The 24,868-nt window shown below is 61.7% G+C and overlaps 1 protein-coding gene across 5 annotated transcripts; it reads right to left on the bottom strand.

The window, feature by feature from the left end:
- Positions 1 to 92: 92 nt before the first annotated feature.
- Positions 93 to 12,851, bottom strand: SLC16A3 (solute carrier family 16 member 3). Of its 5 annotated transcripts, none has more exons than XM_087441844.1 (6): positions 12,745 to 12,851; positions 5,222 to 5,381; positions 3,865 to 4,111; positions 3,178 to 3,321; positions 2,095 to 2,853; positions 93 to 1,149 (listed from the first exon to the last, which is right to left on the bottom strand). In XM_087441844.1, the coding sequence occupies exons 3-6, from the start codon at positions 4,085 to 4,087 to the stop codon at positions 893 to 895; spliced, it is 1,383 nt and encodes a 460-aa protein (XP_087297970.1). In that variant the 5' UTR covers positions 4,088 to 4,111; positions 5,222 to 5,381; positions 12,745 to 12,851; the 3' UTR covers positions 93 to 892. The 5 variants fall into 5 exon arrangements, with proteins under 5 accessions (XP_087297970.1, XP_087297972.1, XP_004432940.1 ...); XM_087441846.1 differs by lacking the exon at positions 12,745 to 12,851 and adding an exon at positions 12,629 to 12,744 and having other exon boundaries at positions 5,227 to 5,381; XM_004432883.3 differs by lacking the exon at positions 12,745 to 12,851 and adding an exon at positions 12,124 to 12,187 and having other exon boundaries at positions 5,227 to 5,381.
- Positions 12,852 to 24,868: the final 12,017 nt, after the last annotated feature.

Here is a 24,868-nt window from a genome sequence, read left to right as displayed (position 1 = left end):
TGGACCAGGAGAACGGGAGCAGATACCAGTCCTGGGTGCTGACCGTGTAGGGCGACTATCAGCCAACCGAGGGCTGAATAAACAGAAAGCAGGAAGATCGTTTTGTTTAAACACACACACCAGTGAACAAAAAATCACACGTATGTCTCAGCTTAGTGCACAAACCTTGTAGGGGCTCCCCAGCGTGGGCTTCACCCTTGCAGCGTGGCTCCCTACCCTGCCAGCCACCGGGGTCCTCTGTAAATGCTCTGAGCTGTCCAGGGGCCAGAAGGGCAGGGTCCAGACCAATGGTGCTTAGAAAGCTGACAGGGCTGATGAGGACCAGAACTACTTTGTAAAAATAACCAAGTTGTTGAGAAAGTGAGATTCAGGGTGAATGGTCAGACTACTATCCCCACGTAGAACAAAACTCCTGTGGCTCCTGGAAAACATTCTTTCCAAGAGGCTCCTCCCACACACAGGTTTATTTCAGACCTTCCAGAGGTGAAGGGAGGGAGCTGTGTTCCCTAGACACTCAGAGAGGGCTGGGCTGGGGCACCACAGGGAAGAGCAGGGCATGTCAGGCGCAGGGCGCAGGCGGGGCCAATGTGGCAGTACACCAGCTGTCCCGGCCCCGCCCCTGATTAAAGTTGTGTTGTCTCTGAAGTGTGGGTTTCTAGGTCCTTGAGCCCTGGTGCAGATGGTTTGTAACTTCCTGGCTTGGCTTGGCTTCACCACAGATCTGCTTTGGAATGACATGGTTCTCACCCTGCCACCTCCCCCGAAAAACACTGATCAGGTGATAATCAGCCGCCCCACCAACGGCCCCGCCCAAGCTAGTCCTGTTTGTGAAATAAATATAAGCGTTGACAGTCTCTGTCCGGTTCCCCGCACCCCTGCTGGCCTCCTCGCCTCAGACGCTTGTTTCTGGGGTGTGAATGACCTCCCCGTTTTTCTCAGGCTCTGCCTTCAGGAAGTGCTCCACCTCCCGTGAGTCCACCCTCACGTCCGTGTCCATGGGGGGCTTGTGGTGCTCCTCCTCGGCAGCCGCCTTGGGCCTCCTCCCAATGCAGAAGTTGCCCAGCACCAGCACAAGGGAGGAGGCTAGCACCTCGGCCCCCGCCAGGAGGAACACATACTGGTAGACGTGCGTCGCATCCAGGAGTTTGCCTGCAGAGGGAACAGTGTCAGTCCTGGCCAGAGGCTTCCACTGACTCTCCCTCATGTCTCGTGGTGTCTCGGCATGGGGGATGTGTCCGCCATGGTCACTGGCTACCCACTTGCCAGTGTGCTACCAGGGACAGCCCAGGGGCCTTGAGGCAGAGTCCTTGCCTGGCCCTCCCCCACCCCCTGGGCAGCACAGACCGAGAAGCTTAAACCAGAGTGACTTGGAGGAGGGTTTGGATCCTCGCAGGTGCAGATGGCAAAGTCTCAGGGTGGGGGCCTTGTCCAAGACACCTGAAGGGATCCAGCCCCACTGTCCGTCACCACCTAGGCCCCAGAAGGGCCCCAGGAGCCCGAGACAGTGAGGATTTGGGCACCTCCCCACCCCTGCCCCCTGGACCCTTCAGGGGGGAGGAGCCAGAGGCTGGAGGTACAGCTCTGGCGCTCATGGGGTCACATGGGGGGGGTGGCTACAGGGTCAGCTGGAGAGACCCAAACCCAGGTGAAGAGGCTTGGCCAGCGCCTGGGCCGGGCTGCTCCCCCAGTCCCACCATTTTAAATCTCACTCCAGTACTTTTCTCAGCCTTCAAAAAGAAACGCAACAGCCCAACATGACAAAAGCTGGCTTTTGCCTCAGTCTGAAGCGGGTGGATGAGATGAGAACTGCCATCACCTGTTCCTAGGGCCAGGGGGTAGCATCACCCCCAGACTCACATGTGTGCCAGCCTGTGGCCTCTCCCACGTGCGGTGACACTCGCTCCTGACACCTGCTGATCTGTGCTGGAGTGCGCAGTGGCTGGCTACACTGGGGGGTCCCTGCAGCTAAGAGCCCTCCCACACAACATCCCCTCCCCTTCGCAGGGAAGGCAGGTGCAGGAACTGGGGAACTGCCGGGGGCCTGGCCAGGCCCCACAGAGGGGAGGCGGGTAGCCCCAGCTCTGCAACACTCACCTCCCGAAGGGGGCCCGATGAGCACAGCCACGGCCTCCAGCAGGAGCACAAGGCCAATGGCACTGGAGAATTTGTGGGTGCCCACAATGGCCATTAGCACCTCAAACTGCAGGGCCCCCACCATGCCGTAGGAGATGCCAAAGAAGATGCAGAAGACCACCAGGCCGCCGTAGTCGCTGGCCGTGGATCCCGTGAGGTCGGTGAAGCCATTGAAGAACATGGCGAAGCTGAAGAGGTAGACAGAGTAGGGCCGCACCTTCTTAAGCCCCGTGATGAAGCCGGCGGTAGGCCGGGCGAAGATGTCGATGAAGCCCAGGATGGTGAGCAGGAAGGCAGCCTGGGTGTCGGGCACGCCCAGGTCCTTGGCGTAGCTCACCACGAACACGGGCGGCACGAACAGCCCCAGCACCATGATGGAGGCAGCCACAGCGTAGATGACGAAGCCGCTGTCCCTGAAGACACTCAGGTCCAGCAGCCGCCTGGATGGCCGCTGGGGCCCCGGCCCCGAACCTGGCTGGGGCGCCTCCAGGGGCCTCATGAGCGCGGCGCACACGCAGCAGTTGAGCAGCAGGCCTCCCAGGATGAGAAAGCCACCCCGCCAGCCGTAGTGGTCCTGCAGCAGCTGCCCCAGCGGGGACAGGGCACACAGGAACACGGGGCTGCCTGCGGCTGCCAGCCCGTTGGCCATGGGGCGCCGCTTGTTAAAGTAGCGGTTGAGCATGATGAGGGAGGGCTGGAAGTTGAGTGCCAAACCCAAGCCTGGAGGAGGGGCGGGTGGTGAGGTGCCAGCCCTGCCCGCCCAGCACCCGCCCCGGCCCTGCCCCTGGTTTTTCCAGGCACAGGCTCCAGCCTGAAGGGATCTGTGTGTGTCTGACAGGGTCGATGTGAGGACACCCAGGGTGTGTAGAGAGCAGAGTTCCTGTCATCACCCGACGCCCCTGAGAGACAGAGGGGACTGAGGGACGGGCTGGTGCCCTGGGAGGGGGATACCCCACAGCTGCCGACCCAGAAGGCCCTGTTCTGGGCACGCTGGTCCGTTCTCCATCAACCTGAGTGCCACAGCCCACCCCGCTCCCCACTCACCAGTAATGACCCCTGTGGTGAGGTAGAGCTGGATGATGCTTCCACAGAAGGACGCAGACACCATGCCCAGGGATGCCAGCAGGCCTCCCGCGAGCATGACCGGCCGGCAGCCAAATCGATTGACACACACACTGCAGAGCGGGCCTGGGGGGGACAGCAGCTGAGGCACGCGGCTGAGTCCAGGTGTCTCCCAGCACCCACTGAGAGACTTGCCCCAGGCAGCAAGGCCTGGACTGGCCCCTCCCCTCCTTGATGCCCCACGCCCCAGCTCAGCCGACACAGCAGGAACACCGTGGGCACCAGGTGCCCAGAGCACATCACACTCGCCATCTTCCCAAGCAAAGCACAGTTCACAGCAGAAGTTGCCCGTGTTAGTGGTCTCCCTTCTGGTTGGCCTGTGCAGGCAGCAGGAACCAACCACCTGTAAAGCCTCGTCCTCTGGGACTGTGTGCAACTGTGCAGATACCGCCCATTTGGACAGGGTCCCAGACACACTTGGCCTGTGCCCAGTTTGGCCCTGCGGAAAACACGGCTTTCTACAGGAGCTCCTGGGGGCCTGGGCTGCAGATGCCAAGATGCGCTGGCCACCCCAGGCCTTTTGCCACATGAGGCTCTTAATCAGGACTGCACTTGGTGAACTCCCAGGGGCGACCCCCCCGCCTCGCCTTGTGCACAACAGCCCCTCACCTGTCCCATACAACATGGCCAGCAGGATGGAGGAGATCCAAGCCGTGTCACTGTAGCCGATCCCAAACTCGCGTATGAGCTCCTTGAAGAAGACGCTGACCGCCTTGGGGAAGGCGTATGAGAAGCCCGTGATGACAAAACAGCCCAAGAGGACGGCCCAGCCCCAGCCTCCATCAGGAGCCTTGATGCCCGTTGGGCCCTCATCGACCACAGCCCCTCCCATCGCCAGGAGGGTGGTTGCACGTCCCTGAGAAAGAGGAAGCCAGGCTGACTCGGTTGTCAGGCAGCCCAGCAGCACAGGGACAGAGACGCACCTGAGGTTTGGGCACCCAGGCAGGCATCCCTTTCTTCAGGCCTCAGCCCCTGACAGGAGCCCAGCTCTGGGCCGGCTAGCTGCCCAGTGCTACCTGAGAGCCCCGCCTGTGGCCCTCACCTATGTAGGGTGACCAGCAGCTGCCCTCTCCACGCAGGCCTGGCCTGACCTGCTCCCACACTGCTGGCTCTAAAGGGCAGTGGCTTTTTTTGGGCTCAGTTAGGTCTCAGGTTACGTCCTGAGGAAGGCAGACCCCAGCGGGGAAGTCAGCCCTGCCTGCCCTCCTACCTGACCCTGTGTCAGGAAGCAGCCTCCCACTGCAGTGTGGTTCTGGCAGTCAGCACTTCCCATCCCCTCAGGCAATGAAGCAGGCCTCCGTGGGCAGGTCACATCCGAGAGGGGACCTGGGGCTGGTGTCCCTTGGACCTAAACCTAGATGTGGCCAACCTAGCTCTTCTACCCCAGAGGGACGGGGCTCCCCGATCCTGTCCCCTCTGATCATACTGCACCCCTAGTGAGAGCCTGAAGAGGGAGGGGAAGGCTCGGCTGTGCAGGGGATGGAGTAGGAAGCAGCTGGCAGCTGCCAGACCGTCAGAAATGGACAGCAGTACCACCGAAGAGGCAGGTGGGGAAGATGGGTCTCGGGGAGGGGAGCCCCTCTGGGCGGCTGGGTGGGTGGTAGGGCTGAGCCCAGGTGGAAGGTGCATGCCTGCTGCGGAGTTTAATACTCTGGTAAGGGAAGAGTGGGCAGGGGCAGGCTTCCATCCAGCCTCCTGGAGCAAACTCTTTGGGCCCCCAGGTTGCCAAGGCGAGGAGGGAGCTGGCTGTATCCACTGCCTGCCCAAAACCCCGCAGCAGCCCAGGGATGACTTCCAGCTTTTAAACCCCAGCAATTTAGCTCATTTGCTGCACAGTAACATGGAACATGGGGCCAGCTTCCACCTGGGGTTCTGACCCTCCCCTTCCATCCTTACCCCCACCCTCCAGCTGAGGCTAGCTCCAGAAATCCCCTGCTCAGGGGGCCTGGGGGCCTGGTTCCCCCACCTCACCAGACAGAAGCTGTTCTGAGGAGAGAGTGTCTCTCGCTGCAGGCACAGGGGAGGGAGGGGAGTCCTGAGATCTGTAGCTTGTTCAGTCCAGCCTGCTCCGCTGCCCACAGAAGCGCAGGTCTCTCTCCACTGGCAGTGTGCTGTAAACCAGCTCTCTGGGGGGAGAAAAAGCCCTGATGTGTGGCGTTTGCCAACTCCGTGGTGTAAATACTCCACCTGGGCTGATGCCCAAGGACTTCCTGACTAGGAAAGCTGCTGCCAGCGACACCTGACAGCCCCCTTCCTATCAGCCCACTGGCCCGCCCACTCAGGTTTCATAATCTGTCCCGCTCCACCCCCTGCCCCTTTTCCTCGGATCCTCCTTGACCTAGCACGGCACCGCCAGGTGGCCCATTTCTGCATCTAAGGCATACACGGAGCCTGGGACAGGACTCTGGAGTGAGGACAAGGGCCTCTGTGTCTGGACAGTCTGAGCACAGGTTCAGTGTGGAGGGCAAAGGAATGTAGAAAATGAGAACCCCGCTCCCAGCCTCCAGCCTAGCCTGAGCATCCCGGCCACACGTGCTATGCCCTCTGGGGGCCCTGATCCAGTGGTCTGGGGAGCATCCAGGCTCTGATCCAGTGGTATGGGGAGGATCCGGGCTCTGATCCAGTGATCTGGGGAGGATCTGGGCTCTGATCCAGTGGTCTGGGGGGTATCCGGGCTCTGATTCAGTGGTCTGGGGGGGATCCGGGCTCTGACTCAGCAGGTGTGTGTGGGGGAGGGTGTTTTTTAAAGGGCTTCCTAGGTGATTCCAAGCAGTAGCTGCTGTCTGTGAGCACCACTGTTTGATGACAAGACCCCCAGGGGCCAGCTGGCTGTCAGGGTGATGACAAGGCAGACACAGCCCACTGGAGCAGAACAACGGTCCTGCCCCTACCCCAGGCTGGGCCAGAGGTGCACTGGTTCGCAGCTGGGCCAGGGCCACAGGTGCCACTTCTGGGAAACACAAGAGGAGCTCTTGCCTCTCCCAGGACCCAGACCCCTGTCCCTTCAGGCCGTACCCACTGCTCTTCGCCCTGAATGCTCAGAAGGCTCCTGGACTTCAGTGAGCAAGACGGGGGGTGTCTCTGAGGCCAAAGGCTGAACAGCCGTCCAGGGGATACAGTTAGCTGAAAGGTACATGGGGTGCCTCAACCAAGGGAGCCCCCCCATCCTCCTACAAACATGTCCACAAACCAGTGACCTAGCACAGCCCCCCAGGTGGCCCATTTCTGCATGTAAGGCAAACACGGGACTTGGGATAGGACTCTGGAGTGAGGACAAGGGCCTCTGTGCAGGAGGGTCTGAGCACAGGCTCAGTGTGGTCCCACCCTCAGGGTCTCTCCTCCAGAGCCCTCCTTGAGCTCAGCCATGTGCCTGAGCCTGGGACGAGAGAAAGGGGCAGGTGTCATCCCGCGGCCAAAACACACCAGGTGGGGAGCTGAGGCAGATGTCCCTACCCACCTTAGTGTTAAGTTTAAAAGGTCTCTAAGGTATGCACAGCAGGGTAACAAACTAAAAAATATATACATTTTAGGAATACGCTGTGTGATGCACTGACACTATTTAAGGTAGAAAGCACGAGAACTCCAGACCCAGGACAGTGGTCGTGGTCATGGGGGTGCTGAAGAGTTGGTTGTTTTGGGTTGTGGGCTCATAGACATTTATTGCACTTTTTAAAATAAATCGAGTGGGCCACGCAAAGGCCAAGGAGGGGAGTATGTCTGGAACCAACAATTAGGAATAGCCCAATTCTGTATACCAAGGTCACAAAACAAAAAAAACAGGGCCTCCCTCTGAGGTCTCCCTGCTGCACCAGCCACACCTGGCACTCACCAGCGGGATGACAGGCGCCCCAACTCTTGAGGCTCTGTTCTCTGCTTGTCCACTGCCCGCTGCGGCTTGGGCCCTCCCTGGAGGCTCCCAAGATCCCCAGGAGACAGACGCTGGCTGCCTGTGGGACATGGGGTGTCCCCTGAACTAGCATCTTGGAGGGTGAGGAGGCAGGGGGGTGGATGCCAAGGCCCAGAGGCCAGGAGGGTACAGTGTGTTCCAGGACCTGTGTGGGGCAAGTGGCTGCCACGTGAGGCTGACATGGGGAGGGGCCCATCCTCTGCGTCTGGACCAAGGCCCACCACGGTCGTCTCTCCCACCCACCCCTGAAGGCCCCAAAGGCTCTTCAGACACTGCTGTCTCCCAGCTAACACCCAGCCTGGGGTGCCAGCCACATTGAAATGGCCCCCTTGCCCTGTTCCCCCCACCTCAAAGTGAGCTTTCTCAGCGAGGTTTCAATTTGCCAGTGGAGGGTGGTGGGCAAGTAAGTTAGGGGGTAGGGGCTGCGGCTCCAGGTGTATGGCAGAGCGATTCCACCCAGCAGGGTTGTGCGTGTGTTGGGTGGGGGGAGGGTAGAGAAGGGGCTGGGATTTCCAAGAGCCAATTGGCCCCATCAACCCAGTCCACCTTGGGGGAGAAGGGCCACCAAGGCACAGGCTGACTGAAGTTCCAAGGAAAACCCTGCCCCTGCCCAGTCTAGACCCAGGGTGGGAGGAGTGGCCCCTCTCGGGGGCTGCTAGAGACCCTCACTGCAGGGGGAGGCAGCACCAGCACGTCTGTGGGCACACACCGGCCGGCTGGCCTTTCAGTGACATTTATCCTCCCAGGGAGGCATGCGAACCACGTCCCCAGCCCAGAAATAACCCGCCCTCTGGGCCTCAGAAAGCTGATCTCCCAGGCAGGGTGCGTGTGCCTGCTTCTGGGTCAGGCAAGGTTCCAGAAACTACCCACGAAGGTCCCACAACCCCAGGCAGCTGAGAGCTGAGCAGAGGAAGGCCCAAGGAGGACGGGTCCCTTGGAATGACCTTTAGCAGACCACACATCTGAGGAACCACTTTGTCCTCCCAAGTCAGGGGCTCCTGCCAGCTGCTCCCTCAGGGGTCCACTGGCTATCTGGGTGAGAGTCCCAGCTGGGGTCAGGACTCGGGATCTCATGATCCTGCATCACCTCCTCTCGCCAATGCCCCCCTTCTCTGCCTACACTCACCCTGGCTTTGAATTCCATCTTGGTGTCCACAGTGCCCAGCCCTCCCCGGTCTGCGTCTCCACCTGGAGGGCTGGTGCAGACCTCACACAAACAGGTCCCCAGTGCGACTCCTCACACCCCCACCTCGGGGCCGGCCTTGGCCACCCCCAACCCACATCCTGCCGGCCTCACCCACCTCCTAGGACCCTCCTCCTGCCACTCTATTCCAGCCCACAGGCCCACTGCCATCTCCGGTGCACCCTGGCATGCTCCCCCTTAGGCCTCTGTACTGGCGGTGCCCTCACCCACCTCAGGTCCACCTTGGCTCTGTGGCCCGTCAGCCCCTGGGTTCAGTGTGGTGGCCCGGGCCCTAGAGCCTGCGGCCTGTCCCAGGTGCTTAGCAGGTGTGCCTTCTAGTGGAGACTGGCCAGTTATCTAACCAACTTCCAGGCCTGGGAGACCAGCTCTGGGTGGGCGGGGCAGGAAGGGGGCAATAACATTCCTGCCTGGACTCTTGCACAACGAGGCCTGGGAGACATGCCTGAGCACCAAGGAAACAGCCCCAGTGTGGCTAGCACCAGGCTCCTCTCAAGCCCCGAGGTCCCTGAAGCCCATGGGGGTGGCCGGTGGACAAGAGGGTGCTGCACCCTCAGGAGGAGGCGGGGCTCCTGCTTTCTTTCTTTCTTCCTTCCCTGAATGCCCCTGTTGTGCAGAGGTCCAAGATGCCTTCGCCTGCCAGGAGCACAGAAAGCACCACTGCTCAGAGCCCGTCTCCTTCCCAGGCTGGGTGCAGGACCCCAGATGCCCATCTCAGCCCTGCCCCCACCTGTGTGTAGAGCTGTACTAGAGAGAGGTGCCTGGGGGTTTTCTGGGGAGGTGGGAGGTGGACACTAGTCAAGGGTCTGCCCCAGGCCTGATTCAGGCCTACTAGGACCTTCCACCACCTGCACTGACCCCGCAGCCCCCCAGCGCATGCGTGGTACCCCCGCAGGCTCTCCAATGGGCTCACATCATCTTGCAGGGGCCAGCAGGGCAGAAACACTGGACTCATTCGCCAGACTGGTCAATGTGCCCCGGGGCCAGCCCCTTGCTCTGAGCCATTCCGCTCTCCAACACCATCCCTCACTGTGACAAGGAGACCATAAGTGAGTGGCCCTGGGGACGTTTTTGGGCTTACCCTGTCGGAGCCCCCTCTTCTGGAAGGCTCTGAAGGCAATGTGGAGGGGCCAGAAGGCAGTGGAGGCTGGAGCAGGGCCAAAGCCACCCCCCCCTCCAGGCCTGGACCCTGCCCAGTCCGGGAGTGCCTGGCCTGCCCGTCCATGCGGCCACCTTGTCCCATTCCTCATCTCCCTGCAGCCCCCCACCCTAAAACCAGTGACCTAAGGCGAAGGCCGAGAAGGAGGTCTCTGCGTCAGCAAGCATTTCATCAGTTCCCACCACCACCCCATCCGGCCTTGTGGGGGCAGGTGGCTGCGGAGGACAGGAAGGCTGCGTGAGGAAGGAACCTGAGCTCATGAACCCTGAGCTCCACCCACCACCCCCCGCTTCCGGCTGGGCAGGTGGGGGTCGGGTCCCACCAGGTAGAGAGGGGGTGGGGTGGGGGTGGGACGCGAGCAGGCTTTGCCTGCCCCGCCCCGGCCGCTCGCCTGGCCGCGGGACGTGGGGAACGTGACCGCGCCGAGGGAGGAGCCGCCGCCGTATTGTCTAGAGTAGGCGCCCTTCCCGTCCACTACCGTATTGGCCGGCGCGCGCGCTCCACGCGCGGAGCTGCCGGAGTCACCGAGCCCCGGAGCCGCACTGGGCGCCAGCGATTCCGCGCGCCGAAGGGGACCCTGCAGCCCCTCTCGCGCCTCCCGCAGGGCGGGGACGGCTTCACTTTCCCTCCACAGGGGCCAGGCCGAGTCGGCGCGGCGGGGGATGGGAATGCTGACTGAAGACTCCGGGTCTCTGGGACCGGCATCCCGCGCGGCCCATTTCACAGATGAGGACTGAGGCCAGGTCTGTCGTCGCTGAGGCGACGCCGTCAGATGGGGACTGAGACCAGGAGGTCTGCCCTCGCCGAGGCGACGCGGTGAGCAGCCTCAGGCTCTGTGCGCTCCCGCCCCGCCCCCGCGTCGCGGCCCAGTTCCCGGTGCGCCCCAGGCTTCATCCGCAGGCGCCTCCGACGGATCGATCGCTCTGCGCAGCGTCTTCTCCACTCGCCACCTCCCAGAAGGGCCAGCGCGTGGCCCTGGGGTAGCTGTCCTGGGCTTCTCAGATCGAGGGGGCGGCACTAGCCTTTCCCCTCCACACCGGCCAGGTCACTGCGGGGACCCGCCCTCGAGCGAGTCCGGCCTGGCACAGGGGACGCCGCCTGCCAGTGAGTGGGACCCACAGGCCCCCCTCCACACACACTCCCTGGCTGCTGTCCTGGGAAGCACGAACACCCCCTCGTTGCTGCCCCTCCAAACTGAGGTGTCCAGCTGGAGTCAGTGTTGCCTCCTGGGTGTCAGGCCCTGCCCAAGGTCACCCAGGGTCATTACAGAGCCTGCCTTGGGACCAGGCCTCCCAACGCCCATGCCAGGCTGTGTCCACACCACAGACTGCTGTGCAGGAAGGCTCCACACCTGCCTGGGCACTGCCACCAGTGCCCTGAGAGCCCCTCTAGGGGCAGACATCCCACCATGGATCCCGTCCTCAATCACTGCTGGCCCCCAGGGGCCCAGTCCAACCTCCACAACACACTCCTGCATCTTTCCCTCTCCCTCCCAGCACCCACCTGACCCAGCAGACCCTTGGGCCTTCGGAATGAGGCAGGGGACCCCTGGAACCCACCCACCCACTCAGCACCCACACTTGCTCTTGGCTTTAGACAAGCCCCTTGGGCCTAGGTTGCATGGGGGAGGGTCTGGCTGCCATCCACTAGTCTTTCAGACCACCCAGCCTGGCCATGGTCATCACACAGGGTGACCCTGTCAGCCCAGGCACCTCGGGACGTGCAGCTCAGTGCCTCTGGGACAGAGAAGTATTCTGGCCCCTCAGCTGCCCCTTTGTCCCTCACCTAGACTCCAGCCACCCCCAGTGGCCACCACTCTACTAACTGCTTCCCTTCCACTCACATGCCTGGTCCAGCATCCAGGTAGGTGCGTTATCAACCCACTTTTCAGAAAAGTAAACTGAGGCTCTTGAGGCCCCACCTGGTTTTCCCATGGGCTAAGGGCCTGGGGGGGGGGGGTGAACTGAACGCAGCGAGTCCAGCCTGATCCGGAGGGGCGCCCACCTCTTTGCCCTGGGTCTGGGCTGAAAGCCGTCGTCCGCGGGCGGGTGTAGGTTGGTGAGTGCACGGGCGGCAGCGACAAGGGGGAGAGATGAGGGAGAAGACGGCCGGCGGGAACCCCCCCACCCCCAGCGCCGCGGCCCGGAGCGCACGTGCTCCCACTCCTTCGGGGAGGGGGCCCGGGCCGGGCGGCAGTCCCACCAAACATAGCCCGCGCGCCCCGGCCGCCCGCCGCTTACCGAGCTATTTATACCCGGGACCCAGCTCGGACACCCGGCGCAGCCGCCTCCTGGCCGGAGCCCAGCCCCCGAGGGCCGCCCGACGGAGAGGCACCCGGGCCCGGCTGGGGGAGGCGAGGTCGCACGGCCCGGGTCCGAAGGCGCAAAAGGGCGCAGCTGGCTCCCCGGGGCCCCTTGGCGGGAGCCGCCGAGGGTGGGGGGCTCGTCCGTGCCCGAGACGACCCCGGACTAGGAGAATAAGGGACGAGGGAGGCGGAAGCGCGGACCTTGGGGCCGCCCCCACGCCGGGCGCGGACTCAGCACCAGGCGGCGCAGAGGGTCCCGGCCCCTGGCCCGCGCCGAGCATCTGGGCCGCGCCTACCTGCCTCCGCTCGCCGCCGCGCGCCTCTGCCGGTCTCGCTGCCGGGCGCCGCGCCGGGGGCGCCTCAGTGCTCTGGTAGCTCGCGCGGCACGTCCCCCGCGCACGTCACCGCCGCCTGGCACCGCCCCTGCTCGCCCCGCCCGGACCCCGCGCCGCCGCGGGAGGGGCGCGTCCGGGGCTCCCGAACGTCGCGTCCCCAGTGCTCCCCCCGGGCCGAGGGACCCCCGCGCGAAGTCTGGCCGGGAGTCGTGTCTTCTCGTCTGGCCAGGCCTGCGCTCCCCGAGTCCTCGGACCGGTCCCCGGTCTCGCCTCCCCCTGGCGCTGGGCTGGGAACCCCGGCGCTCAGACCCCTCCCGACCCTCCGTCTCCCCCTTCATGTGCGCTCGCTTCCTTCCGCCTGGGCTCTGGTGGGAGCGGGGCCCGGTACCGAGTGCTCCGGGGCAGGGATCCCCTCGCCCTTCCACGCCCGGGCCGCGCCCTCTGACAGGTGGACGCGCGCACTCACCTGCACCCCGCGCCGCAAGGTGTCCGGACCCCGTGGGATTCCCGCCTCCTGGCTCGCTCTGAGGCCCAAAGGCCTCCCTCCCCAGACCTCCCGGGGATCTGCGCCCGCATCCAAACCTCAGCTTCCTCCCGGGCGCGGGCGGCGGTGGCTTCTTCTGGGCCTGGGAGTGGGCCTGGTCCCCTGCGCTGCCTGGGTGATCTTGGGCAAGGCCGTCATCCTGTCTGAACTTCCGTTTCCCCATGTGGCTCTGCGTCCTGCGAAGCCAGATAAAGCCTCTGCCCCCAGCCCTGCGCAGTTGCCCCTCCCTTCATTTGCCCAGAGCCTGGCCGGGCCCCCAGGCGTGCGCCCTATGCGCACATCCTGCCACACTTGCCCACGGGGAAGGGTTGATCCAGGCTGGTCCTAGGCAGGGTGCTTCGAGCCCCATCTTTCTCATCTGCCGCATGGAAAGAGCTAAGGTTTGAGGAGGCTCCAGGGAGTGTGGACTTTGGTGGCCTGGACCAGGACACCACTTGGTGGTGGCCACCCAGCCAGGACCACAGGAACACTTTCCACCCAACCAACTTCAAAATGGCACCCCAAGTCTCCTGGGGCTACAGGAGGCCAAAGCATTGGTAACTCTGGGTGTTGTCACAAAGATCCCAGCTCATCCAGGATGGGGGGCACAGTGAGCATCCGTGGTAGATTAAGCCCTCCAGGGGCCTATGGAGGGGGCAAAGTAAAGAGGGGGGCAGATGGCAGTATTGGCCTCTTGACCCAGAGTCCACCATCCAACCGCCTTCTGAGATGCCAAGTCCACTGAGGCCTTCTGCTTTTTCTTTTGGATGCTGAGAGACCACACCCCACAGGCCCCCTGTGAAAAGAGCCCTGGCACTCACAGAGGCTGGGCCAGGTCTGGTCCCCGACCCCTGCCTGGGGCCCAACCACCCTTACTCCAAAATGCTGTAGAAATCGCTACCTACGCATGTGTGTGTGAGAGAACAGTGAGCAAAGTGCAAGCCTCCAGCACCGCTTGGGGGCCAAGGGCTCCCTGGACGAAGACCCCACTTAGTTGGCCTGGACCCTGGATGTCTATAGATGCCTTTGGGCGGGGAGGCTGTCCCCATGGGATTTCGGCAATCCAGCCCAACCTCAGGTGGTACCCCCATCTGCCTGCACCAGCTGACACTCCCAGGCTTCCTCACGGGCCACAGGTGCACACAGGTGGGTGGGCATCTGAGAGGGAGGTGAGGCCTTGCAGCACCTGGGGCAGGGCAGAGCTGCAGGAAGGGATCCCCCACCTGTGTTGGTGCTTCCTGCCTCTGGAAGGGCGGGGCACCACCCTCCCGTGCCTCAGATTATTTAGATGCCCACCGTGCCCAGGTCAGGGTCCTTCCTGCTGCCACCCAGATGCCCCCCACCCCAGGTACCAAAGATTCCTCGTGGGTAGGAGCTGTGCAGCCCTCAGCCCCCAACCCCCACCCCACCTCACCCCAAAACCAAAGAGTGGCCGACAAGGGGAGATAGACAGGACTGGGATGCCCCGGGTCTCCCTGCCCCCTCCCAGCCTACCTAAGGCCAGACAGAGCTGGATCTTCTCTGAGCTCTGAGACCTGGGAAGACCCTCATGCCCCAACCCAGTGATATGAGGGAGTGCTTGGGGTTCCGCCATTGTTCCCCAGAAGGGGAAGGGCCCCAAGGGTCCAGCTGGGAGAGTTAGGGGCTGTCAGCCAGGGACACCGTGGTCCTGCAGGAGCCCGGTGGACAGGGCAGTCCCCCAGACTCAGAGCCCCTCAGGCATGGTCTTCCGTGGGAGTGGGCCCTGGGGCCAGCCTGGCTGCCCACCCAGAGCTGAGGTGGGGGCCCCCCCACCTCATAGGGGCATAGAGGGCAGACTGCTCAGGCACAGGCTTTCCAGCCCCCCACCTCAGCAGAGTATTCCAGGGTGTGGGCTCTGACTGGGGGTGGGGTGGAAACCCAAAGCGGGGTGGCAGGGATGCTGGTGCATGGGGCAGGTGGGGCTGCATGGGAAACCAACTTGCTGATGATCAGAGGAAGGGAAAGGAGGCTCACTCCAGGGCCTCGCCTGGGGAGGTCCCTGTGGGGGAGGGCCTGGAGCCTCTGAGACCTGAGATGCTTGGCTCCACCTCTGAGGACTCTGGAGTCCCCTTAATGGGGGTGAGGTGCTTCCCTACTTCTGAGTGCTCCACCTTCAGAAAGGCTCCATTGGAGTGCCCAGCACTGGGGGACACCCCAGGCCCTGTGTCTGGACCCCAGGTCTCAGGTAGCCAGGCTCCGTTCTGCACACAGCCTCATGGGGCACCTTCAGGTTTGGGTTGAGGTGCCTTCCAGAGGGGCTCCGAGTCCCCCCGCTCCCACCCCCCGCCCCAGCTCCCCTGGACACTTCAGTCCCCTTTCCGGGGCCAGGGGCCCTGAGCACAGCAGCGAAATTGTGGGTGCAGTTCCATGGTGCAGGGGAGACCAGGGGCACCCACCCCAGCCCTGGCTCCAATGCCTGGTCCTCCGCAGTGGCCCTGGGCCAGCCCCACAATCCAGGCTTTTCTGAAAGGGAGGGGGTGGGTGACCTGGAAAGGTGTAGCCATCCCTGGCCAGCGGGTGGTTTCACAGGACTGCTCTGACCTGCTCCTGGCCTTGCCCTCCCCCATGGTCCACCATGCCCCTGCCAGTGCCCCTACCTGTCCCCTCCTCCCCTCCATCTCCTTAATTCCAGTTCCTCGAATTGTTGGAAGTCAGCTGCAGGTCCCATCAGTCCCTGGAATGTGCTTTGAGAGGCCTTCAGGGCTGTCCCCCACCACCCTCCTAACTGGCTGCAGCTCCTGGGGGCCACGCTCCACCTTTCCCAAGAGCAATCTCTGTCAGAGGAGATGGATGTGGAGGAGAAGTGTCACCACCCCTGGGTCCACGTCCCGTCTCCATTTTCCCTGTATACCCAGACAGGATGGGAGCCAGGCCCCGCCTCTATCTCTGAAAATGATCTGGGAAACCTGGAGAGACTTGCGAGCTCCCAGGGAGGGTGGCAGTACAGGCCTCCTTCTCCTACCTGAGGCCAAATCTCAAGCGCCATGGAACCTTCTGGGGCCTGATGGAACTGAGCAGACCCCCAATCCTCGAGCCCTGAGAACCTCCCCCAACTGGACTCCAGGCCCCAGCCAGGCCACCCAACGCTGGCTGCCACCATCCCATGGACAGGATTGGGGCCAGGACAGGCCAAGTCAGGTGAAGAAAGCCAAGTCATGACACCATCATTCTGGCCGGGCCATGGTCCCCTGCCCTGGGGTCCCAGCTCCTGATCCTGCCGTCCTTCGGGACCTGGTGGCACAATTGTCACAGCCAGTCCTCACTCTCACTCCACACCTGCAGCCACACCTTCCCTGACTCCTGGATGGAGAAGCCGCCTTTCCAAATGACTGAGGTCACTGGTGGGGGTGCGGGGGCAAGGCAGAGGACCCTTCCCCAGCTGGGGCACCCTGGCCTCCCGCCCTTTTCCTTGCAGTCAGTTCAGGCTCACAGAAAAATAAGCATATTAACCACTTGGTGGTGCAGGCTGTGGGCAGAGGCGGAAACAGTCTGCAGCAGCCAGACTCTTGCCCAGTCTGCCCAGCCTGCCCAGCCTGGCCTGACTCACCTGCACTCCCTGCCCAGGGTGCGTGTTGGGCATGGGGGGTGAGGGTCTGTGTGGAAGTTGTGGGTGTCTGTTGGGGGGGAGTTGAGGGTGTGTGGAGGAGTTGGAGGTGTCTGTGGGGGAGTGGGGGTGTCTGTTGGGAGGGAGTTGGGTGTGTCTTTGGGGCAGTGGTGGTGTTTGGAGTTGGGGGTGTCTGTGGGGAGTTGGGGGTCTGTTGGGAGGGAGTTGGGTGTGTCTGTAGGGGGAGATGGGGTGTGTGGAGGAGTTGGGGTGTCTGAGGGGTTGGCAGTGTCTGTGGGGGTTGGGGGTATCTGTCGGGGGAGTTGGGGGTGTCTGTGGAGGAATTGGGGGTTTCTGGGGGCGGTGTGGATGTCTGTGGGGTTGGGAGTGTCTGTGGGGGGGAGCTGGGGGTGTGCATGGTGAGTTGGGTGTGTCTGGGGGGGTTGGGGTGTCTGGGGGGGGTTTGGGAGTGTCTGTGGTGGGGATGGGGGTGTCTGTGGGGGGGAGGTTGGGGGTGTGGGTTGGGAGTATGTTGGGGGTGGTGGCAGGCTCTGGCTTGCACCCTGGTGGGTGACCCCTCTGACAGCCACTGGCTTCCCCTTGAGAGGCCAAAAGCAGAAACCGTGGGGCTCTGAGCAGCAGGAGGTGCTGGGAGGACCGCTAAGCCAGAACCATGAGGAGGCCCAGCAGAGCAGCCTGAGCTGGCCTAAGTGATCCCCAGGCTGTGCCCCGTCCAGCTGCTGCCCCTCGGCCGAGGTCAGTCACAAGTGGGCCGCCCCAGCTCTCCACTCCTCCCCTGACCCTGCCGCAGCCCTGGAGGGAAGGTCCCACCTAGGAGGTGACCAACTACAGCACAGCATGGGGAGCTGAGTCCAGGGGAGCAGCTGATTTGGGCAGCTAAACCCCTCTCTTTGGTGGCCACAGCGACCTCTCACCCATGTCACGTAGAGACAGAACTGAGATGGGGTTGGTGTTACTGCCAGAGGTTGGTGTTGCTGCCAGAACATTCAGAACCCAAGGTCAGTGGGATTGCTGGGCAGATGTGCCCAAGAGCCTGGTCGAGGTGGAGTGAAGGAGAGCAGAAAACCATGCGGGAGGCCAAGTTCAACCCTGGGACCTCTCTGGACCTCAGTCTCCAGTCTGTGAAGTGGCCACAGCGAAGCCCACCTGACCACTCTTGGGAGGGTTTAAAAGTCCTGCCCTCCTCACCTGTTAGGTGCATCCTCCTCTCCTGGCCTACCCAGAAAAACTCCATTTTCCTCCCGTCTCCAAGGAGTTCTCTCCTCCAACCCCATCATCATGCCAACACTGGGCTAACACAGGCCGGGCTCCCATGGTGAGCAACAAGCATATCAGCCCCTCCTGCACTCCCATCGTCCTCCAGGGTTCAGATGAGGGCTGTGCCCCGGCACCTGAGGTCCTGCCTACCCGGCTCAGCATCTCCCTCTCGTCTTCCTGAAGCCTGCCCTGTTGCCACATCACCCCTGCACACCTTCACCCTCCACAGCTGGTCTCAGCTGAGGGGCCAGCTCAGAGGGAACTTCTTAGGGATAGACAGCCTCTGCCCTGGGGCCGCTGCTCCCCCTAGGAGAGCTCTCCCCGCCCCATACCCTGTGACAGCCTCGGGAGCTCCCTTTCCAGAAGAGGCAGGACTCAGTGCAGACCTGAGCTCAGATGTGGGAGGGCCAGGGGCGCCATGGGTGGGGGGTGCCAAGGCCTGGCTGCACAGCTGTGGGAGGTAGAGAGCAGGGGTGCCTGGGGCAGCAGCCAGGCCATCAGGCTCCTGGGACTCTTCTGTCGGCCCTCCTCCAGGCCTCCGTGCCTTTGCACGTGCTGTGCCCTCTTCCCCCGGAGGCCAGTGAGCCTGTGCTGAGGCTCTGATACTCGAATCATGGCTCCTCCCCAGGTGGGGCAGGGAGCCAGCACTCAGGGGCCTGGTAAGAGGGGCACAATCCTGGGCAGGCAGGGGTGGGTGTGGGCTGTCCTATAGGCTTGATACTCAGCCTTTGGCTTCTCTTCTGCAAGGAGCCTGTCAAAACAAAACACTGGTGTCAAATGTCCTGCCACCCCCACCCCCCATCTGTAAACATGGAGCCTTGGCTCTGGGGGAGGCCCCAGACAAAGGTGCCTGGTACCAGGGTCCCACCTCACCCCCACAGACCTGAGAGCTATATTCGTTCTCTATTGCTACATAAGAAATCACCCCCAAAACTTAGCAGATTAGAACAATAAGCATTTATTATTTGCCCAGTGTCTGAGGGTCAGGGATCTGGAGGTGGCTGAGCTGGGTGGTCAGGGTCTCTGAGGCAGACCCGCTTCCAGGACGGCTCCCTCCCGTGGCTGTTGGCTAGGGGCCTCGATTCCTCTGCACGTGAGCCTCTCTGTAGGGCTGCTGAGCATCCTCACACCATAGCAGCCAGCCTCCCAGAGTGAGCAGTCCAGGCCAGGGAGACTTTGTAGACCTAGTCCCAGAAACCGAGCACCATCACTCCTGCAGCTTTCCACTGGTTAAAGTCACTAGGTCCTGCCCACATTCAAAAGGTGGGAATTTGGCTGTACCTTTTGAAGGTAGGAGGATCAAAGAATTGGAGGCCCCAGAGGCCCCCAACACCTGGCCCCTCGCCCTGGAAGGAAGTGAGGGGAGCAGGTATGGAGCAGACCAGAACTGCCGTCAGGACTACAACCACCAGTCCCCCTGGGGAGGGGGCTGCCACTCTTCCCTCTCCACCTGCAGCCCAGAAACCTCCATGCAGGGCTTTTCCAGGTGGGTCTCAGCCCACGAGGATAATGCTGCAGAGCGAAGGCCAGGCGACCTCAGTGGGAGCCCTGAGCTCCAAGGCCTGCCCGGCTGCCGTGTGAGTGGACGATATTCGGACCTGTGGGCTGTGCAGTGCCCCTCAACACACACACACACCCCTAGCCCTGATGTTGGGCTGCAGGACACAGCCACGGGGGCCACCCTTCACCTCTCCTCCTGGCCTGTCCCCCAGCCCCTCCCTGGGCCTCAGAAGCAGCACCTGGGGGTTCAGGGGGACAGTTCTGCTACTCTTGGCTGCTGAGAACAGCCTGAAGGTGCAAGGATGCTGTGGTCATCTGCGGCGAGTTTTACTCAAGCAGTCGTGTTTCTAAAGGTGAAAACCGTGGGAAGGGCTCCCAACATAAGGTGAGGTGGAAGCAGGATGCAAAGTGGAAAGCGAAGTAGGGTACGATTCTGCTTTTAGAAATATACGTGGGCCTGGGCAGAGACAGAGCACACTCCCCGTGTGGGATCAGGTAGGGCTGTATTTGATTTTTCTCCTCTACACCTTTCCAGAATTTCCCAGTTTTCCTGCTGGGAATACCTTACTTTTTGTTGTTGTTGACTTTTTTTTTAATTGAGGAGATATTCACATAATATATGATTATATATATAAAGTGCACAGCTCAGTGGCATTTAGTGTATTCACAATACTGTGCAAACTCCAGCTCCTTCCAGTTTCAAAACTTTTTTATCACCCCACGAAACCCCATAAAACACCCCCATTCTCATTAATTAATCATTCCCCATTCCTTCCTCCCCCATCCTGGGAACCACTAGTAGGCTTTGGGTCTCTACGGATTTGCCTATTCTGAGTGCATCATATAAAAGGAATCATTCAGGTGGTGGCCTTTCGTGACTGGCTCTTTCACTTAGCACAATGTTTCCAAGGTTCATCCATGTGGTAGCCTTTATGACTCCATTCCTTTTTATAAATGAATAATATTCCATGGTATGCACAGACCGTCTTTGATTCTCCATTCATCTGTTGATGGACATTTGGGTCCTTTTCACCTTTTGGCTGTTATGAATAATGCTGCACAAACATTCCTGTAAAGTTTCTGTGTGGAGGTCTGTTTTCGTTTCTCTTGCGTGTAGATCTAGGAGTGGAATTGCCTGATCAGGTGATAATTCTATGTTTAACTTTTTGAGCTGTTTTCCATGGCAGGGCACCATTTTACACTCCCACCAGCAGTGTACGAGGGTTCCTGTTTCTCTATATCCTTGCCAACACTTGTTATTTTCCTTTCTTTTTACATGGAAGCCATCCTAGTGGGTGTGAAGTGGAAGCATATTGTGGTTGTGATCTGCATTTCCCTGATGACTAATGACCAGGAGCATCTTTTCATGGGCTTGTTGGCCATTTGTGTGTCTTCTTTGGAGAAATGTCTATTCGAGTCCTTTATCCATTTCTTAATTGGGTTGTCTTTTCCTGTTGAGTTTTAAGAGTTCTTTCTATGTTCTGGACCTTTCTCAGATATACGCTCTGCAAACAGTTTCTCCCATTTCCTGGGTTGTCTTTTCACTCTCCTGTACTGTCCTTTTTTTTTTTTTTTTTTTTGGTGAGGAAGACCAGCCCTGTGCTAATATCTGCCAATCCTCCTCTTTTTGCTGAGGAAGACTGGCCGTGGGCTAACATCCATGCCCATCTTCCTCTACTTTATATGGGACACTGCCACAGCACGGCTTGCCAAGCAGTGTGTTGGTGTGCACCTGGGATCCGAACCGGTGAACCCCAGGCCGCCGCAGCAGAGAGCACGCACTTAGCCGCCTGCGCCACCGGGCCGGCCCCAACCTGTACTGTCCTTTTGATGCACAAAAGTTCCATCTTGGTTTCTTTGGTTGCTGTGTTTTTGGCATCATATCTAATGACGTACAGCCACGGAGACTTACCCTGATGTTTTCTTCTAAGAGTTTTAAGGTTTTAGCTCTTACATTTAGGTTGTTGATCCATTTGGAGTTGATTTCTGCATATAGTGTGCAATAGGGATCTGACTCTATTCTTCTGCACGTGGATGTCCAGTTGTCACAGCACCACTTGATCTGTTACTTTCAGAATTACAGGAATAAGTGTGTGTGATCAGCCCGCTCCCATGTTTAAGCTGGAGAGGACATTGCTGGGCAGGGGCCTCCCTTTGGGGCCAGAAGCTGCCTTGGGTCTCCCCTTCATACTCCTGGGGCAGCAAAGCCCTGCTCCAGCCCCTTGGCCCTGCAGCACTCGAGCCTCAGTGGGCAGATCACCAGCCTCAAGCTGGTGGCCTTAGTGATGGGCACGGAGCAGGAGGCAGTCTCGCCTGGCGCCAGGGGAGGAGCAGCCCTCCCTGGCATGAAGGGTATGGGATGCCCACAGCCTTGGCTGCACTGGAGGCCACTGGCTCTGTGGGGAAGCCAGGCCAGGCCATCGGAGAGACCCATCTCTTCTGGGATTGGGCGGGGCCGGTGAGCCGGTAGGTGGCTGGGCTGGTGAGCCCTCCTCTCTCAGCTCAGCCTTGTGGCCTGGAGGCTGGACAGGCAGTGGCCCCGAGCACATGGGCTCCCCCTGCCACTACCTGCTGCCCTCAGGCCCTTTGGGCCCACTCCCCAGTTGCTTTCCCTCCCTCTTGCTCCACTCCGCCTGCTCTTTGTCCACGGGTGGCAAGAGGGCTCTGCCACCCCTGCCCCATCCCGAGCTGTGGGCTGTGGGCCGGAGGGGGTCAGGGCTCCCTGTGTCCCTCCTTAGGGCCCATCTAGGCCCTGGGGTTTGCCCTGGGATGAGACTGGGACATGTGGGATGTGGGTCAGGGTTGGAACTGTCACTTGGTGCTTCCCACTGGCTGGAGCCCCTTGCCTCCCTCTTTGCCCCACGTCCACGCCCCCTCCTCTCCCGGGTCCTCCTGGACCTGCGCCCTCCAGGCCCCACAGGCAGCCCTTCCAGCCTTGGTCCCTCTGGTCCCTGCTGCTCGTCCCTCCTTCCCCCCCTCCTAGAGGCCCCCCAGCCCAGGCACATGATGGACAGCTCCTCTGCTGCCTGCAAGCCTGTCCTCCTTCTGTGTCCGACGGGCTCACGGGCAGCAGTTGTGAAATGTCACCTCCCTGTGCCCCTGTCCACCTCGCCTGCCGCTGTTTGCCCCCAGCCCTGGCCTGAGGGAGATGTTACTAAGGAGCAGTGGGGTGGCCAGGTAGGGACCCAGGACGCCGCCCGTGAAGGACTGATGGCCAGAAGCACCACTGAGGGCTGGTAGTGAGGGCCCCACTGCAGGCTGGGCCTGGCCCCCAGCATCCACAGCCTCCTGAGATGGGGCCCCAGAACAGAGCTGGCGCTACACAACCTCTGCTGGCAGCAGCCTACTCCCGTGGCCCATGCACAGCCTGAGGGCGGCCGAGCTGTACCTACGACCCTACCTGCTCACCAGGTGAGGTGCAGCAGCCCACTGTGAGTGGAGGACAGCTGAGGAGGTTCTCTGAGCCCACCACTGCACAGACCCTTGCTCAGTTAGGTACCTCGCCTGGGGAGCACCTGGCAAACACATGCTTCCCCACACTTCCTGTCCAGGCCTCCAGCCCCGACCCCCAAATGCAGTGGCCACTTCTCAGGCCTCACGTCACACACCTGTGGCCAGGTGATGCCCCATTGCTCCCCCATGGATATCCCCAGAAATCTAGGGCTCCTCTGCCTGGTTCTCCACCTGCAGCTCCGAGGGCTTCTCCATGCCTCCCAACCCCACATTTGGGGGGCCCAGTCTTCACCCCTCTTCTCCTCTCTGTCCATACCCGTCTGGAAGTGGCCTCATCCCCTCTCAGGGCCCTCAAGACCATCCTCGAGCTGTCAACCCTGAGACACCCCTCTATCCAGGCTCCCTGGAGGACCCCGAGACACCCCTAGGCCCCGGCTCCCCTGAGGACCCCTCAGTGCCCCTCGGCCCAGGCTCCCCCGAGGACCCTTCAGTGCCCCTCGGCCCAGGCTCCCCCGAGGACCCCTCAATGCCCCTTGGCCCAAGTGGAGCTCCCTCCTGTGCCCCCACCGATCTCATAGCCCTCTCCTCCTCGGGCCCCTCTCCAGGTTCCTCTCTTCCCTTGCTCCCACATCCAGTCTGGGGCAAGTCCTGCGGCTCCTTGTGCCCTGGGCCGTGGCCCACCCAAGGCTGGGAGAGCCTTTGCCCACCTCGTGCCTGGAACGGTGCCTGGACCAGAGCAGGTGCTAGGTGAATGCAAGTGAGTGAGGGATGTTCAGGAAACAGCACCTCCACATGGTGGAACCACCAGCCTGGCCCCTGGACACCTGTGTCCATGGCCTGGTCTCTGATCCGGCCTCCTCTCCACCCCTGCAGCCCATGCCCCACGTGGTGGTGGAGGGAGCCTCCCACACTGCCCCTGTGGTCCAGTGCCTGGCCAGGCCTCTGTCCTCTCTTCCTTGGACACTATTCAGGTCTCACCCGCTCAGGTGGGCTCCCTGGGGGCCCAGCTAAGGTAGCCCTGCCCACACGCTCTGCACCTGACCTTGCTTTGGCCGCTTCTCCTGGACCTTACACTCCTCATGCTCTGCATACCTGCTGAGGTGTGTCCCAGTTGTGGGACCACCTCATTCCTTGATTCTGCCCTCCAGTGATCGAGCTCGGCCCACCTGGGCCACCCCACCAGTGGTACTTGGAGTGACAGTGCCCCCCTGATCCCTCCCTAATCTCAACCTGGAGCATCCTAGCCCCAGTAGACAGAGGTCATGACCCAAGCCCAAGCCTGGCACATGGAGGCACCAGAAAGTTCTGCTGAGGCGGAGAATGGGTGTCTTGGTCAGTCCACCCTTGGTCTTCACCAGGCCAGAATGGAGGGCATGAGGATGGCAGCCAGGACTCGGCTAGGGGCCAGGCCCAGGAGCCAGGCCCAGGAGCCAGCAAGGGTGCCGAGAGAGTTTGGCCGGGCTGTGCGCCAAGCTCTAGCATCCCTTCCAGCCCACAGAGAGGGCGAGGCCTTGCCCAACCTTCCTGCACCGACCGCAACCTCCCCTGTCCAGCCCCGTGCCGGTGACTCAGAGCTGCAAGCCCAGCGGAACCACCAAGCAAGCCCCTGGGCCCCCTCACCTTGGTTTCCTCATTTTCCCCCCAGAGGCTGGATGTCATGGTCTCTGGGGATTCAGTTACTGTGTGAACACAGTAACTGAACTCGTGTGTGAAACATGAGTCCCCTGGGGCGCCCCCAGCCTCCTGGAATCGCCTCCCGCTCATACTCCACAGTCTGTGGAGCGGGCTGGATGGCAAAGGAGGATGGATGCCAGCCACCAGTCAAGATGCCACGGGGGCCGACCTGGTAAGGCACCCCTGCTTGGTGCCCAGCCATCGGGTGGCATGCCCCTTTCACATTGGCTTCGTGGGGGACGTCCCTCGCTGTCCTGCCCATGTCCGCGGCTCGCTGGGACCCCTGCCTTTGCCTCTGGGCCTGACGGCTGGGAAATGGCAGCGTTGGGCCCCCTGGTCCCTCATCCCTTCCAGGAGCACTGTCCTTCCCACCACAGTCCCTTCTCAGTTTCAGGACTGTGAGGACACCCTCCCCTGCTCTAGTCTGCCACCCAGTTCACAGGGCACCCCCTTGTTCTTGAGGGCAGAGACCACCTGGCTGGCCACCCAGGGCCTGGCACACACTGGGGGGGTGAAGGATGTCTCCACTGAACCCCCCCATCTGGGTCCCCTTTTTCCCAGGACTCCTGCAAGGAATTTGCCCACCCCCCTCTGGAGGCGTCATCACTTGTGGGGGCCTAGGCAGCAGGTGGCAGCCCGGCCTCTCCTGCCCCCGGGCCCTGGGAGCAGATGGAGAAGTTGCTGCTGCAGGCCACTGTGGGCATTTTCCCAAT

The sequence above is a fragment of the Ceratotherium simum genome, chromosome 16 (genome assembly GCF_057802395.1).
Source record: "Ceratotherium simum simum isolate JZ-2026a chromosome 16, ASM5780239v1, whole genome shotgun sequence".
Taxonomy (NCBI): Eukaryota; Metazoa; Chordata; class Mammalia; order Perissodactyla; family Rhinocerotidae; genus Ceratotherium; species Ceratotherium simum.
The sequence above is the reverse complement of the archived record's forward strand: the minus strand, read 5'-3'. Positions and strand labels throughout refer to the sequence as shown.

What these genes read in the sequence shown, in the direction of transcription:
- SLC16A3 (XM_087441843.1), bottom strand. Translation starts at nt 9,613, where the DNA reads ATGAGGAATGGGACAAGGTGGCCGCATGGACGGGCAGGCCAGGCACTC. An exon ending in CACCACAGGGGTCATTACTG is followed by an intron (nt 2,854 to 3,177) that starts GTGAGTGGGGAG and finishes CCCCTCCTCCAG; the next exon opens with GCTTGGGTTTGGCACTCAAC. An exon ending in CATCGGGCCCCCTTCGGGAG is followed by an intron (nt 1,150 to 2,094) that starts GTGAGTGTTGCA and finishes TTCCCTCTGCAG; the next exon opens with GCAAACTCCTGGATGCGACG.